Source organism: Trachypithecus francoisi, unplaced genomic scaffold, assembly GCF_009764315.1.
Source record: "Trachypithecus francoisi isolate TF-2019V2 unplaced genomic scaffold, Tfra_2.0 Lachesis_group16, whole genome shotgun sequence".
Taxonomy (NCBI): Eukaryota; Metazoa; Chordata; class Mammalia; order Primates; family Cercopithecidae; genus Trachypithecus; species Trachypithecus francoisi.
The window spans coordinates 76113209-76129323 of NW_022681461.1; the positions used below are offsets into that span (position 1 = coordinate 76113209).

Sequence of the window (16115 nt, forward strand, 5' to 3'; positions counted from 1 at the left end):
GTTGGGCTACATGGCTTCTGTTAAGAGATAAGGGAATGGGCTGGGCACAGTAGCTCACACCTGTAATCCCAGCACTTTGGGAGGCCGAGGCAGGCAGACCACTTGAGGTCAGGAGTTTGAGACCAGCACAGCCAACATGGCGAAACCCTATCTTTGCTGAAATGCAAAAATTAGTCGGGCCTGGTGGTGCGTGCCTGTGGTCCCAGCCACTTGGGAGGCTGAGACAGAATCACTTGAACCCTGGAGGTGGAGGTTGCAGTGAGCTGAGATCACGCCATTGCACTCCAGCCTGGGTGACAGAGTAAGATCCTGACTCAAAAAAAAAGAGAGAGAGAGACAAGGGAGTGGAGAATGGGGCATCAGAAAGAGGACAGAGCAGCTCCCTCAACATATCATTAAGTACTAAACCCTAAGGTTATATAGACAGGAAGTGTCTGATAGACCAGCACAAAGAGTAACAAACAGGCCTACCAAAACTTCAATGGGAAAAAGTTCTTCAGGTGGCCTCAATCAATAAGCTGCCCCCTTCCTGCCACAGTCAGAATAGTCTACCACTCTTCTCTCCACTGCCAGAGAAGGTGGAAAGCAGTCACTATAGAGTAGAAATTAAAGATGAGTGCTGCTTCTTAGCTCTAATCCTGCTGAAATATTTACAGTAGCTATGAAGAATTGAAACAGCTAAAGCCAGAGAAACAAAATTGATGAAAACTCTTCTTAAAACATAACTTAGGCTGGACACTGTGGCTCACGCCTGTAATCCCAGCTACTTGCAGGGCTGAGGCAGGAGAATGGCTTGAACCTGGGAGGTGGAACTTGCAGTGAGCTGAGATTGCGCCACTGCACTCCAGCCTGGGTGACAAGAGTGAAACTCCATCTCAAAACAAACAAACAAACACATAATTTATAGGCAACTGAAGATTGAGGTTTGCGAATAACCAGTAGGAAGGTTTTGATGTGGGAAAGGCTCTAAGCTACCACAGACTGGTATGGGATCGGAAGCTAAGAAGATCAATATCATACACCAAGGACTGAGATAGGCCCAGGACAGACATTTTCCTTTGCCTGTTCTTGCCAAGAGTTTTGCATCACCTCAGTGGGTAAAGAGAAGAATTAGCACCAAAGATATACTATATTCAATTTATAGTTGTACAAGACATTATGCCTAAGACAGTGAAAACAACCCACGCAATAGATGAGGGTTCTGCTATATAACAACAATGTGTATTAGCAGGGGAAGAGAGGGAGTGTCAGAATGTATGTGACCAGGAGATTCTACTCATGAGTAGAATAAATTGCTCTTGCCAGGCGCGGTGGCTCAAGCCTGTAATCCCAGCACTTTGGGAGGCCGAGACGGGCGGATCACGAGGTCAGGAGATCGAGACCATCCTGGCTAACCTGGTGAAACCCCATCTCTACTAAAAAATACAAAAAACTAGCCGGGCGAGGTGGCGGGTGCCTGTAGTCCCAGCTACTCGGGAGGCTAAGGCAGGAGAATGGCGTAAACCCGGGAGGCGGAGCTTGCAGTGAGCCAAGATCCGGCCACTGCACTCCAGCCTGTGCCACAGAGCGAGACTCTGTCTCAAAAAAAAAAAAAAAAAGAATAAATTGCTCTTGATTGCCCAGGCTATCATGTAATCAGAAGCCACTGGTGATCCAGCAGTACGGTATCTCTATTTCCTCTGCCATGCATACAGGGACACACTTAGGGTACCTGAGATGGGGTCATTACACACACAAACACCAGCAAGTATCTCACAGCACCTCGTAAGTTGGGATGCTTTTGCTGCTTATCTGCAGTGTCTGTATAGTTATATAATCCTAACTGGACCTGGATTCTGTAATCTGCATGCATCAGAAATTAACAGTGTTTCTTAAGTCATCATTGTTCTATAATAATATCTTGCTGTTTTTTTTTTTTTTTTTGAGACGGAGTCTTGCTCTGCCACCCAGGCTGGAGTGCAGTGGCGGGATCTCAGCTCACTGCAAGCTCCGCCTCCCGGGTTTACGCCATTCTCCTGCCTCAGCCTCCCGAGTAGCTGGGACTACAGGCGCCCGCCTCGTCGCCCGGCTAGTTTTTTGTATTTTTAAGTAGAGACAGGGTTTCACCGTATTAGCCAGGATGGTCTCGATCTCATGACCTCGTGATCCGCCCGTCTCGGCCTCCCAAAGTGCTGGGATTACAGGCTTGAGCCACCGCGCCCGGCCTTGCTGTTTTTTTGTAGCAAGTTGGTTGATTCTAAGAGGGTCTCGGCAACTCGGGGCCTTGGAATTGAAGAATGAGAAGATAAAGAGACATCCCAAAGTTCCTCAGCTGGAATGTGCTTCACCACAGTGTGGCTCCATATACATCAATCACAGTCTGGGATGTATGTGTTCCCACCTTCAAACTTCTTTCTTTGCTAATAGATGTAGTACGATAAAGAGGTCACCCAGGCTTGGTGATAACCACAGATGGCAGGAATTATAATCCAGGGTGACACGTAAAACCACGGAAACTCTTCCCTGGGCCATTTCCTAAGAAATGAGATCCCTAAGACTTTTCCATGCTCTTAAGCCTGAGCTTACCCATCCTGGAGGATGGAGTCTGCGGGTAACTTTCTCTGCAGGCTCTTTTCAGTTATGACTAGGCTTCTTACCACTTTTACGAACGGCTTAGGTGGATGAGTGAAAATAATGGGAAGCAACGCAGAAGAAAATGAAAGAAGTTTGAGATAAAAATGAGAAAGGTGGTGAGAGTTTATGATGCGGCTGCATTTTTGCTTCTTAACAAGTCATAGAGTATGACAGGTCTCCACGCCCCACACAGACTTCTCAGGAACATGACATACAGGCTCTTTCCCTTTCCTAGTTATCAGAGAGACGTCTAGAGAAATTCCTGATTTGAGAAGGGAAGGGAAAAAAGAAGTGAAAGCGTAAAAGGCCAACGTGCACTCTTTGGGTAGGTGTTCATGGGTTAGTGTCCTATACCGCATCCTAACCCGACATGCACTGTGTTATTACTAATTGTGTGGCATGTCTCAGGTCTTCCCAGACTCAGGGAAGCCTGCCATCCTCCACACACTGTACCCACAATTCCCCACAGCCACTTCCTCAATCTGTGCCCCACCCCCAAAGCCCAGAACAAGTGCCCTGACTTGGTCACACCATAGAGACTTCCTAGAACTATGGTAGGTTCACTTTTCCTGGAGTCCTTGCTGGCTTGGACATGACTTGGCCCTGCCTACTTGCACTCAGTGCATGAAGTTTAATTTAGTACCTTCCTAAAGATCACCTGGGGAGACAAAATTCAGGTCTCCTGCTAGGGGAAAAAAATTTTAAATCACAGTTTTTTTTTTTTTTTTTCTTTTGGCCAAAGTCAGAACTATCCTTCATGCAAATACTTTTGACTAATCCAGAAAAACACTTTTTTTTTTTTTTTTGAGATGGAGTATCATTCTGTTGCCCAGGCTGGAGTGCAGTGGCACGATCTCCACTCACTGCAAGCTCTGCCTCCTGGGTTCACGCCATTCTCCTGCCTCAGCCTCCCAAGTAGCTGGGACTACAGGCGCCCGCCACCACGCCCAGCTAATTTTTTGTATTTTTAGTAGAGACGGGGTTTCACCGTGTCAGCCAGGATGGCCTCGATCTCCTGACCTCGTGATCTGCCCGCCTCGGCCTCCCAAAGTGCTGAGATTACAGGCATGAGTCACTGTGCCCGGCCTGAAAAACACATTTTTTAACTTTTCCCCAAATATTTCCAAATGACACTGGGAAAACACTGACGCCAATTCTTATCCTGGCTCCTGATCATCTTCCTAGTCTAGAGGCTGATCTTTCTTGTTTGTTTTTAATACAAGACCTTGCTATCACCCAGGCTGGAGTGCACTGGTGTGACCATAGCTCACTGCAGCCTTGAACTTCTGGGCTCAAGGGATCCTCCCACATCAGCCTCCCAAAGTGCTGGGATTACAGACCTGAGCCACCACACCCAGCCCTAGAGTATGATTTCTCACAGCCAGGTGAGCACATAATATCTGGTCTTTCCAACAAGTCCCTGCATTGTAAAGCAGATCTAGCTGAGGGCCAAATGAAAGTAGGAATCATGGATTTGCAGTTGAAGATAGGGAGCAAGGTGAAGGGTGATAAATACACAATCTCAAGTTCATCCCCACAGTCCAGGTAAGGAGAGGAGAGGACAGAGGAAAGGTAGGGAAAGGAGAGAAGGCAAAAGACCTGCTTTTGCCACCAGGAAGCCAGGACCCTGCTCCTACCTTCCTATGCTCTGAACCAACGATCCCACACAGGGAGGGAAGTTTTGCCCAGCCCTGTTTCTATGGAAGAAACTACAGTTGTCTGATCAGAGAGAGAGAGAGAGAAAGCAAAGAAAATCCAGAGACTGTAGAAAGGTTTTCCAAACACCAAATGTTTCTCCAAAATTTCCTAAACTTCTCACGTGTGTTTCAACCTGAGGACCTAACCACTAGGACAAATGGGCTCATCCCTACGAGGGACCTGGTCCTGATGTTAGTACTCTTCTTTGCTGGGTACCTTTCAAGAGAGGCCTAAGCAGTGAGCGTTGGGACCTAATGGGAAGGAGAAGAGCCAGGCCAATTTTGTAAGAGGATAAACAGTGAGCCAAGAGACAGTTCCTGAAGAAGAGAGGCAGGGAAGGCTTGGAATGTGGGCCTCCTCAGTGGCCTGCAACCAGTGCTGCTACTTCTTCTGATACCTTTACAAATCAACACAGTACCTCTTCCTTACGCCCCTGTTAATGAAACCCCCTAAGCTGAACAGGATAAAAACATTCATCTACAGTCGGGGTAGAGAGCACTTACCTCCATCCGTACCGGAGAAACCCTGTAGGAACAAAAACAAGGCAGAGTGTTACTCTACATGTGGGGGTACAAGCCCATCTTTTCCCATCTTTAAAGACTTAACCCATCTTTCTCCCATCCCAGACCCAGAATTTGACTGTGCCGGGAAAATGCGATGATCTCTTTTCTTCTGGACAATTTGTGTAGAGTTCCAAAATTACCATTCCCAACTTACACTAAATTTCTCCCAATAGAGATTTATTTCAATGATGTAGCAAATATCCTTGGTCATGTTGGAGAATGATATCAGAAAATCACATCCTAAATTGATTTCATTAGATTGCTTTTCTGTCACTCAGGTACTGCAGAAACAGTTATAAAATGGAGGGAGGTCCTCAGATGTTTGTTCAGAGCTACTGGTTTTACAAACTCTACTCTTTGATATACAGCACCATCTGTTTTTATATACAGTAAAATTTCATGGATTTACTCTCTTTGTATTTGGAATTCATGTCCACTTCATAGGGTGTTGCTTCTGGCCTTTTTATAACGAAAGACTCAAAAAGCAAACTATAATTATAGCCACAAAGAGCATGTTTATTCTGCTTCATCAGAATTGGTTTTAGAATTCTAGAGTCCAATAAGAGAAGGCTTTTCAGGCACAAGGTATATCAGGGATCTGGACAGCAGGCAGATGGGGTAATCTAATGACTCTTCCCTATGCCTTGCAGCAGGCCAGATGGTCCCACACCCAAAGATATGCCATGCTCAGCTTCAGGATGGCCCCTAGTCCTCACACATCTGCCTCTCATTTCATAGAGTTCATGGCTCAGATTTCTCATCAATGCCAACTGGCCTGTTTCCCAGTTGGCACCATTTTGCTAGACCTTACTTCCCCATGGACATAACCTCGAGAAATCATGTTTGTTTTTTTCACCTTCTGAAAGTCCTTGAAGGATTTTTCTGTCTCCTTCAGTTTCTCTAGGATGATTTGCTCTTTGGCAGATATCTGGGACTCTTCACTTTCTAGCGTTTGTATTTCTTGCTCCAGCCTGGAAAACACACAAACAAAGGACAAGTTACTTTATTGTCCTGCCATCCACGGGCAAGAGAGAAGTTTCTTCCTGTTGGGCGATTTGTACCTTCCTGGCAGCCTTCGTTTTACATTATGCTGAGGAGCCAGGCCAAGGTTTTCCATTACAGAGCATCCTGTGTTTCCAGCTCTGCCACTGGGTAGATATTGGTCAAGGGAAAGCAACACAGCACTGCCTCCCCTGGTTCACAGCCACCACTGTGCAACATGCTTCGATGTCTCCCTGCCAACCCTATGCATGCGCACCTTTCTTATTTGGAGGGATATTATATTTACATAGCATAGGACATAACATCAAAAGGCAAATAGCTTCATATTCTCCTGGCCAGCTCAGAATAACTGCTCTCTCAGGTTGGCCAAAAGGTAAAGGGCCATTCTTGCTCAAAGGAAGTGTGTTGCCAAGAAATAGCTGGTGGCCAGTACCCTTGGGAGCCTGCTGTCCTCTCTGTCTGTGGCCTGGATTCTACTGCCAAAAAGAGGGGAAATGAAGAAGACAGATGCAATTGCCCCTGCCTTCTGGAACTTTCCTCAATTTTCACAGCCATCCTATGTATTTTATAAAAGGGAAATTTCAGCACTGCCTGGAGACTCTGGAAATATTCCAGAACAGCAGCTGCAGCTATGATTTGGGGAAAGTCTCAACAGCCATATTCTTTCAGTGAAATGATAATAATTACCACCAGTGTTTACTGAGCACTTATTCTGTGCCAGAAACTTAGCTAAGAATTCATGTGGATTATTTCATTCAAACTTCCCAATGACCCTGTGAGTAGGGAATCCCCATTTTACTGATGAGATCAGTAGGGCTTGGCAAGGTGAAGTAACCTAGCAAAGCAGGCTTTACTGCCGCAGAGCCCTGAAGAAGGATTCAAGCCAGGTGCTCCGACTCTAGACCTGCTCCTAACCATTGAGCAACTCTCACCACATGGGTTCTGACGTGTTCCCCACATCCCCCACCTTGTTAAACATCGCATGTATTGGCATAGGATGGCACTGATATGCAGCAATGTCTTCAGAAATAATGAAGGGATAAATGTTCTCTTGCTAAAACTCTAGACTGCTGTGCCTCTTGAATTATTTGATCTGAATTTATTCATTGGTTCATTCATTCAATCACTAATTCATTCACATTTTCTTTTGTTGTCTTTCCACCGTGTCATGCTAGAAGCTTTGCTGCTGAGTCTGTGTCTGCCTATGAGTCCCCTCCCTTGCCTTCCTCCTTTTCCATCTTTTTTTTTTTTTTTTTTTTTTTTTTTTTTTTTTGAGATAGGGTCTCACTCTGTTACCCAGGCTGGAGTGTAGTGGAACGATCATAGCTCACTGCAGCCTCTACCTCCTGGGCTCAAGCAATCTTCCCACCTCAGCTTCCCAAGGAGCTGGGACTAAAGGCACACACCACCATGCCCAGCTAATTTTAAAATTTTTTTTGTAGAGGTGAGGTCTCACTATGTTGCCCAGGTGAGTCTCAAACTCCTGGGCTCAAGCGATCCTCCTGCCTCAGGCTCCCAAAGTGCTGAGACTATAGGTGTAAGCCACCATGCCTGGCCCTCTTTTTCCATCTTTTAATCTGCTCTTGGGAACTGGCCATTAGACTTAGACGTAAAATAAAGAGTTCAGAGTGGGGTTTTCTGAAAGGTAAGGAACACCAAGATCCAGGCATGAATTTATTTAGTGACATACTGTGCCCCTCAGAGGCCCTTTCTGTTTCCTTCCTGGGTGTCAGAAAAATGACCTCTGGGGGATAAGTCTTTGCAGCAATTACTTTGGATTATTAAGGCAAGCCCTATATCCAAATGAACCCCCTCCCAATGAACACAGCTCTGATATATTTGTCATTTCACTCAGGGCAAAAGTAGAAGTCCTACAGCTTATAAGACCTCATGGTATCTAGCCTCCCAGTACCTATCAACTCCACTCTACCAATGTGCCTATTTCACTTTATGCATTAGTCAAACAGAGCCACTCTTATTTGCCCACATGTACCCCGTGTCTTTTCCTCCTCTAGGAAACTCAACTCCAACTCCTAACCATTCTTGACGTCTCAGCTCAGACGCCACCTGTCATGAGGCGTTCACAGATTTCATTGCCAGGAAATAACATCACTCCCCTCTGAACATTTCTTAGCACATTATTTTGTTTTATTAGAAGTCTTATCAAGTCTACTATATACTAGAGCATTGACTCTCAACTGAGGTAATCTTGTCCCTCGGGGGATATTTGGCAATGTCTAGAGATATTTTGGTTGTCCAAAGCTCAAGGGGATGGGACTGGTGTTACTGGGTAGAGGTCAGGGATGCTGGTAAACATCCCACAATGCATCAGATGGCACCCTACAACAAAGAATTTTCTGGCTCCAAATAGTAATGTAAACTACTAATTTCCCCTACTAGATTATAAATTCCTCAGACGGAGGGCACAAATGCTCAATACACCTACATTGAATTAATTTAAAAAGCTGAGCTAAGTTGCAAAATGGTGTGGCCCAGCCAAGATCAGACTTTCAGAATTTTGGAGACGAGAGTGAATTTTTCAGCAAGCTTTGACTTGAGAGGCTGTGTGTGGGCGAGATGCAAAGAGAATTTACAGAGGGGGGCTGACCAATCTAGAGGTACGAACATAGAGATATAAAACTTCTTTGCCGTTCCAGATGATGTTCAGAAAATCTTCTACACACATCCATGTAAATTATTTTGGGGGGAGTAAGTAAAGCGATATGAGTGTGAAATAGGAACAACACATGAGACAGTCAAATTATCCATAAACTGAATTAATTCAATGAGTAGAGGAGCTCTGGACTAGAGGTTCCCTGTGTAGACTGGATGCTACTACCAACCAGGTGGGCTCTGAGCAGATTTTATTTTATTTTATTTTATTTATTTATTTATTTATTTGAGGTGTGATTACAGGTGTGAGCCACTGCACCTGGCCTGAGTAAATTCTATTTAAATCTCAAAGAACATAGTACTTTAGCAGATATTTAGGGTGTGCAGTAGATTATATTATTCTTGGGCCAGTTGCAATGGCTCATGCCTGTAATTCCAGCACTTTGGAAGGCCGAGACGGGTGGATACCTGAGGTTAGGAGTTTGGGATCAGCCTCACCAACACAGTGAAAGCCCGTCTCTACTAAAAATACAAAAATTAGTTGGGCATGGTGGTGCACACCGGTAATCCCAACTACTCTGGAGGCTGAGGCAGGAGAATCGCTTGAACCCAGGAGACAGAGGCTGCAGTGAGCCCAGATTGTGCCATTGCACTTCAGCCTGGGCAACAGAGTGAGACTCCATCTCAAAAAAAAAAAAAAAAAAAAAGATTACATTATTCTCAAAAATATTCCCTTCCTTCCTCCCTTACTTCCATGGGAAAAGTACATGCTTCCCTAAGCCACTGATGTCAATCTTGACCATGTGATTTGCTCTAGGCTCATGGTGGATGGGATACACTTCCCAGTCCCTTGACACTGGCCACAGCCATGTGACCTGCTTTAGCCAATAGGATGTGAGCAGATAAGACAGAAGCAGAGGCTTGAAAAGTGCTTGCCCAGTTGAGCTTGTCCTCTTGCACCCCTTCCATTGCCAAGACAATAACTTATCTGGGCAGCTGCTGCCCCATCAGCATGGACTGCAGAAAGAACACATATGGAATAGACCTGAGGACAACCCACAGACAGGCACAGTGGGTTTCAGGGCTCTCAGCTATATAGTTCAGATGCACCTGAAATTAGAGCCACTCAGCTAAGCCCAGTCAAATCAGCAAATGCCCAGCCTACTCACAGAAGTGTGGGCAAGAATAAATAACTTTGGGTTTAAGCCACTGAATTTGAGGGTGTGTTATCTAGCATTATTGTGGTAATAATGAACTGGTACAGGTCAAATATAAGTGTGTGTACATTATGTAATATATATATATTTATATCCTACTAATATATATCCTAATAATGTGTACCCCATTATATAATACATATACACATATATCTATATGTGTGTTATATGTATTTTTATATATCCCAATAATGCCTGAAGCTAAATGATTAGAAAGAACATAAGGCACCCTCTCCTCCCTTCCCTAATCCTCAATCCTCTGAGAAATCTGGAGGGAAACAGGGCACTCCATAAGGATTAAGACTGAAAAAACAGAAAAATATCAGTGATAGTTGTCTCTGAGTAATGGAATTAAAGGTGATTTCATTTTTAAAAAATAATTTTCAATATTTTCCCAATTTAAAAAATTCATTTATTACTTATCTAACCAGAACGAAAACAATAAATTCCCTTTTCAAAATACCTCCTGAGGCTTTCTGCTGAGAAGGCAGCATCTCCCAGGCTGTGGCATGAAAGAGGGGCCAGGGCCTCATCTTCCTACATGTCTAGTGAAGGGGAAATGGGAGCACCCCAACATCTATTTAAATTCAAAACCAACATTTATGGAGCTTGTGTGGTTGGACTCTGAGCTATGCGCTACAGGGGATTCTAAAACAAACCAGATCGTGTTAAAAATGGCTGACGAAAGCCGAAGATGGCTGTCTCTCAGTAACTCACTTCTTCCAGTGAATCAACCCCAAGTGGTGAAGAATTCTCTGCGAACTGATGCCCACTGGCTGGCCTGTCTCCACAACGTGCCCTGGCCCTATGGGTTTCAAGGCTCTCAGCTATCTAGTTCAGGTGCTAAAGATTTGGGTCATGATACTGTGTAACTGAGAAGGAACAAAGAGAGAGGGAGAGGAAAAAAAAGAAAGAAACGAAATGAAACCTTTGTGATAACAACAACTGAGTTTCAACCCAAATGGAATGAATGAAGGAAATGGAGAGTTTGTGTCAGATCCAATGCAGATTTTTCTGTAAGTTCACATGTGGTCTTGGGCCAGGCTCTGAGGGTGTGGTCAGTCCAGGCTGCTCTCTTTCTCAGGAAAACCTGAGTCCTGGGGCAAAGGAGCTTCCCAAGGAACAGAGTGTCATGGGGTTAACAACAGTCATCCCAACCAGGCTGCAGATGCCACTGTTTTGTAGTTTCATGACTGAAATCTAATGCAGTCTTCTCTAGAAGAGCCAAATAGATATTGCTGTGCTAAAAATAAAGACTGGGCAGGAAGTGTAATTTATACGCAAGGTTAATCGAGGATCCGTAGGCTGTGGCAGGTGCACATAACAGTCCCTAACCTGCTTGCTCAGTTCCTTCTGAGCAAAAAGCAAACTGTAATAAGCCGTAAGGAAAGGTGACACACTGCAGCTGTGTAGGTTTAATTTACTGGAGATGAGGTTGCAATCATGGCCAAATGGTCTTATAAAATCTATCTAACCCCAATAGATCATCCTCACAAGAAAATATAAAGGACCTCTCGCTCTGGGAAGTGCATCGATCGTGTTCTTATTTCAAAGTTATTTAGACATTCATCCATCCAACTTCATGCAAACACCTTCTCTGCATCAGGCACTGTGCTGACAACTGGGGATGGAGAAATAAATCAGACACAGTGTCTGCTCATAAGACTTTTTGGTCAAGTAATGCAAACAGTCATGTGAACACATAAATTACAATACAAACCAAAAATAGCAGTAATAGAGGAAAGAACAACGTGCTGTAGAATAGTTGGTTCTGCCTGTGAGTGTGTGGTGGGGACGTTGAGTGGTCTTCTCAATATCAATTCTCCCACTCTTCCAAACTAACAGAATCCTTATTTGGTTGGGGATGGCAATGTGCCCGCCTGAAAAAATTATGTATCCTAATTTCCACTGAAGATAAAGCTGGTCACAGGACAGCACTGGTCAATGAGATGTAAGTAAAAATGATCGGAAGGGACTTCCAGACAACTCCCTAAAAGGGAAAGGAGGGCTGGGTGCGGTGGCTCATGCCTGTAATCTTAGCACTTTGGGAGACTGAGGCTGGAGGATTGCTTGAGCCCAGCGGAACGAGACCAGCCTGAGCAACATGGCAAGACAAGACCCCCATCTCTACAAATAATAAAAAATTAGCTGGGCATGGTGACACATATCCTTAGTTCTAGCTACTCTGGAGGCTAAGGTGGGAAGATCACCTGAGCCTGGGAGTTCAAGACTGCAGTGAGCAACGATCACAGCACTGCACTGCAGTCTGCGTGACAGAGTGAGACCTTGTCTCAAGAAAGAAAAAAAAAGGAAAGGAACATTGGCTTTAGTAACATTTGCCTTTCCCTCCTTCCTGCCAGGTACAGAGACCTGGTGCTAAAGAGATGCATTCATTTCCAATTCCTGCTGTAACAACTACAACAAACTTAGTGGCTGACAACAGTCTCAATTCATTATCTTACATTTCTGTATGTCAGTCTGACACGGGGGTTGCCAGGCTAGAATCAAGGTGCTGGCAGCGTTGTGTTCCCTTATGCAGGCTCTAGGGGAGAATGCATTTCCTTGCCTTTTTCAGCTCCCTGATGTCACCAACGCTCCGCGCCTTGTGGCTCCCTTCCTCCATCTTCAAAGCCAGCACTGTTGCATCTCTCTGACCTTCCCTGTAGCCACCCCCACCCCTCCTTCTGATTTCTGCCTCCCTCTTCCACTTTTAAAGATCCTGTGGTTATACAAATGCACCCAGATAATCCAGGATACCAATCTCCCTATTTTAAGGTCAGCTGTTTGGAAACCTTAATTCCATCTGTAATTTTAATTCCTCTTTGCCATGGAACCTACCATATTCACAGGTTCTGAGGCTTAGCGTGTGGACATCTCTGGGGGTCCATTATTCTACCTACCACAAGGTATATGATGCTATAGGCAGAGAAGTAATCCTGTGTCCACAGGGGCAATAGTATGTCTGAGTGTGCAGAAAGAGAGACATTGCCTGGGTCCCAGGGGGCACAACGGAAAGACTACATCACTTCTGGAATATCCGGCTCCAGATTGCTTGTTATGGGCTTAAGCCTCTGTTATGATCATAGCCGAATGCAATTTTCAACTGATATGGGTGGTGAGAAAATCTTGACAAAGTAGATGATGCATTAACTGGGCCTTGAAGGATGCATTCACCAGGTGGAAAAGAGGAGAAAATGAGACAGGCAGAGGAGACAGCATGGGCCAAGGCCCAGCATATCACATGTCCTTCCCGTCACTCAGGAACATGTGGCCTTGGGTGGCTTTTTCAGGTCACAACCTGCTCTGCCCTCCAGCTTCACAGCTCAGCATGGTGCCTCGGATAGGTTCTTGCCATTCCTGTCCCCACTCCCAGTGGTTCACTCATGCTCTCCCTCTGCTCTACATGCCTGGCTCTCAAATACCTGGCCTTCAAGGCTCTGCTGAGAACCTACCTTCCTGCAAGGCCCAAACAAACAGAGGGGAAGACAGAGCATGCTGGCTGCTGGGAACACCGTGCCATTCAATCTCCAGTTCCTGCTTCCCAGATCCTCGGCTACTCCTTTGCCCTTCTTACTTACAAAAGCCAATACATTGGGATGCCAAAGCTGGTGGATCACTTGAGGTCGGGAATTTGAGACCAGCTCGGCCAATGTGGTGAAACCCCGTCTCTACTAAAAATACAAAAATTAGCTGGGCATGGTGGCAGGCGCCTGTAATCCCAGCTACATGGGAGGCTGAGGTAGGAGAATCGCTGGGAGGCAGAGGTTGCAGTGAGCCGAGATTGTGCCATTGCACTCCAGCCTGGGCAACAGTGTGAGATTCCATCTCAAAAAAAAAAAAAAAAAAAAAAGCCTATATATTTTCCCTTCGCCTGGGTGTTAGTCAGTTGAATCCAAAGGAGCACAGACAGATACAACTTGGTTTTTAATCGTTTTACTGTCTGGAGAGTCTTGCCTGTCAACTCAGGTGGGCTTCATTTTTCCTTCCCCATCAATGATGACAATAATTATTATAATACTAACAATTCTAATATTGTTTTTGCTAGATACATTAATATATGTAACAATAATAATCATAAGAATTAGGATTATTGAGTGCTTACTGTGTGCTTGGAACTGTTATGAGTGTTTTACATACATTGTAATACTTAATCTTCACAATATCCTATGAAGTAAAAAATCTGCAACTCCCATAACACAGATGGATAGATACACAGAAAGAGCACTGACTTGTCCAGGGTTGCAGAAATGATGTGCAGCCAGAATTTGGACGCTGGTGGTCTGGCTGGGGAACCAGTACTCTTTGCCACTACCCTTGACAACCACCCATGACCATTTGCCCTTTTATCTTCTTTCCCTCAAGAATGCACATTGCAACACAATATATATTTTTCATGCTCACAGAAGCACAGGTCAGACTGGGAGTAGAAGCCATTGAACTTAACTGCTCTCCAGAAACATGAAGTCCCTGAACTCTCCTCCACCCAACGATTATTTCACACCTGCTTAAACTTCTCCACACATGGGGAGCTCACAACCTGCCATGGCAAGCTAATCTGTCTTAGGACACTTAGGCCCATCCTAATGCCAACTCACAGATTTAAGCAATGTTTCCCTCCCTATATCTTTCATTATCTGAGTTCCATCCCTTGAAAGGGCAGAGATCAAGTTCAGTAAACATCGTGAATTATAAGGGCTCCACTCTGGGAAATGGGAAGATCTGGGGCAAACACAACTTATTTTCCATGGTGGAGCACAGATACAAAGAGGCCCAGTAGTAGGAGGTGGTAGAAAGAGCAGAAAAGGAAAGGAGTAGAAAAACTAAGGGGAAAGAGGACTCCTGGGACCCTTCGTGCAGTGAACTCAACACCAACTAAAAGAAGAGGCAAGAGAAGCAGTAAAGAAGTGCTCACAAAATTCTCAGGACCCTGTGAACACTTCTGAAACAGCTCTAAGCAAGACCAGCATGTTCCTGATGATGGGCTGAGCCTTTATGAAATTCCTCACTATTGAGGGACGTAGATAGGGTTACGCCCTACCCAATAGCCAAACACATTGCTACTCAGTTGGCATGGGTCTGAATCTCAGCAGCTACTCTCAGAAGAAAAGGAGATGCTGACCAACTGGCTGAGGGTGCTTAATTCAGACCTGTTCTCTTCTCTGGAACTGCAGTTTCATAGTTGAGCAGTCAAGTGGGGTGCCTGTCCAGCCAACCTGCCAAAACAAGAACCTCACGAGAAGTGTTTGCTTCCTCTCAGAGGAGAGGAAAGCTGCCCACATGTTTACGAATTCAGCACAAGTAAAAGTGGAAAGGGGACTGCTAAGTTGCTCAGTTTCCATCCTCCCCTTCTTTCAAAGCAATGTCATTCCTGTGGCTGAGCTGGGCATATGGCCACACAGGATAAAGGCCACATCTCTCAGCATCCTTTGTAGCCACATGCTCTGGCCGAAGGGATGTAAGTGAAAGTGCTATATGTCAGCTCCTAGAATCTTCTTTAGCCCTTTCTTCTCCAGTTCTCTCTTCATCCTTTGCCTGAAATGTACATGTATGCAGGTGAGGCGGCACTAACTGCCATCTTGGTCACTGTCAACAAGGATCAATCTTTAGGGTTAAAGTGGAACAGGTCTGGGTCCCTAAGGAATTCACAGGGCACAGCCACCAAACAGCTCTTAACTGCATGCCTGTGGATGTTTACATAACTGCATACCTGTGGATTTTTATTGGAGGGAAAAATAAACGTCTTGTTTAAGTCACTGTTATTGTGGGTCTCTGTTCCTTGCATCCACATGGAATCCTAATTCATCCAAGACACGTACCACATATTGTTGAATTTGAATGAATGCTCTTAGAATTGTGCTGAGAATTGGGGACCACAGCTAATCAGAGCTTAGAGTCTTATCCATGACTCAGCAGAAGAAGGAAAAAAATGAGCAATTGCAAGGTTGTGAATTCATTACTGCTAATCAACGCTTGTAAATGGGGTTGGCTAGAACTGTGCTTTGCCCCCCTTCTACTCCCCAAATCCCTGCCACATCCAAAGTCTCAGCAGAGAAGTTTCTACTCCTTGCACAATTATAATCACCCACGTCTTAGCATCTCTTTGGTGTGCTATTTGTGTCCGTCTGGTTTCTGGCCAGAGCCTTTGCCGGCTGAATTATATCAGAAAGAGCCAAGACATGGCTAGGTATACATTTTAAACACCTTTCTAGCCTTGCAGTGCAGTGAGCAGATCGCTCCTATAAATAAGACTTAACAACATAGAGCTCACCCATGACCTTGAAGTTTCAGTTATGTGGTGGGAACAGAAGACTGATCACATGTGGTTCAGAAGTAAGTGTGGGGACAGAGGCTAAGGTGGCAGGTAGCTGAAAATTTTGCCTGCCCAGGGTCCCTCTGCCCTTTTCTTTTA

At 45.0% G+C, this 16115-nt stretch overlaps 1 protein-coding gene across 4 annotated transcripts in view; it reads right to left on the reverse strand.

Moving 5' to 3' along the window:
• PALM2AKAP2 (PALM2 and AKAP2 fusion) overlaps window positions 1–16115 on the reverse strand; it is a 402567-nt gene that overhangs the window by 238102 nt on the left and 148350 nt on the right. For all 4 annotated transcript variants that reach the window (XM_033237853.1, XM_033237854.1, XM_033237852.1 and 1 more), the window contains exons 4-5: window positions 5731–5845; window positions 4815–4836 (exon numbers count right to left, since the gene is read on the reverse strand). In XM_033237853.1, the coding sequence (XP_033093744.1) occupies window positions 4815–4836; window positions 5731–5845 (137 nt within the window). The remainder of the gene's footprint in view (window positions 1–4814; window positions 4837–5730; window positions 5846–16115) is intronic.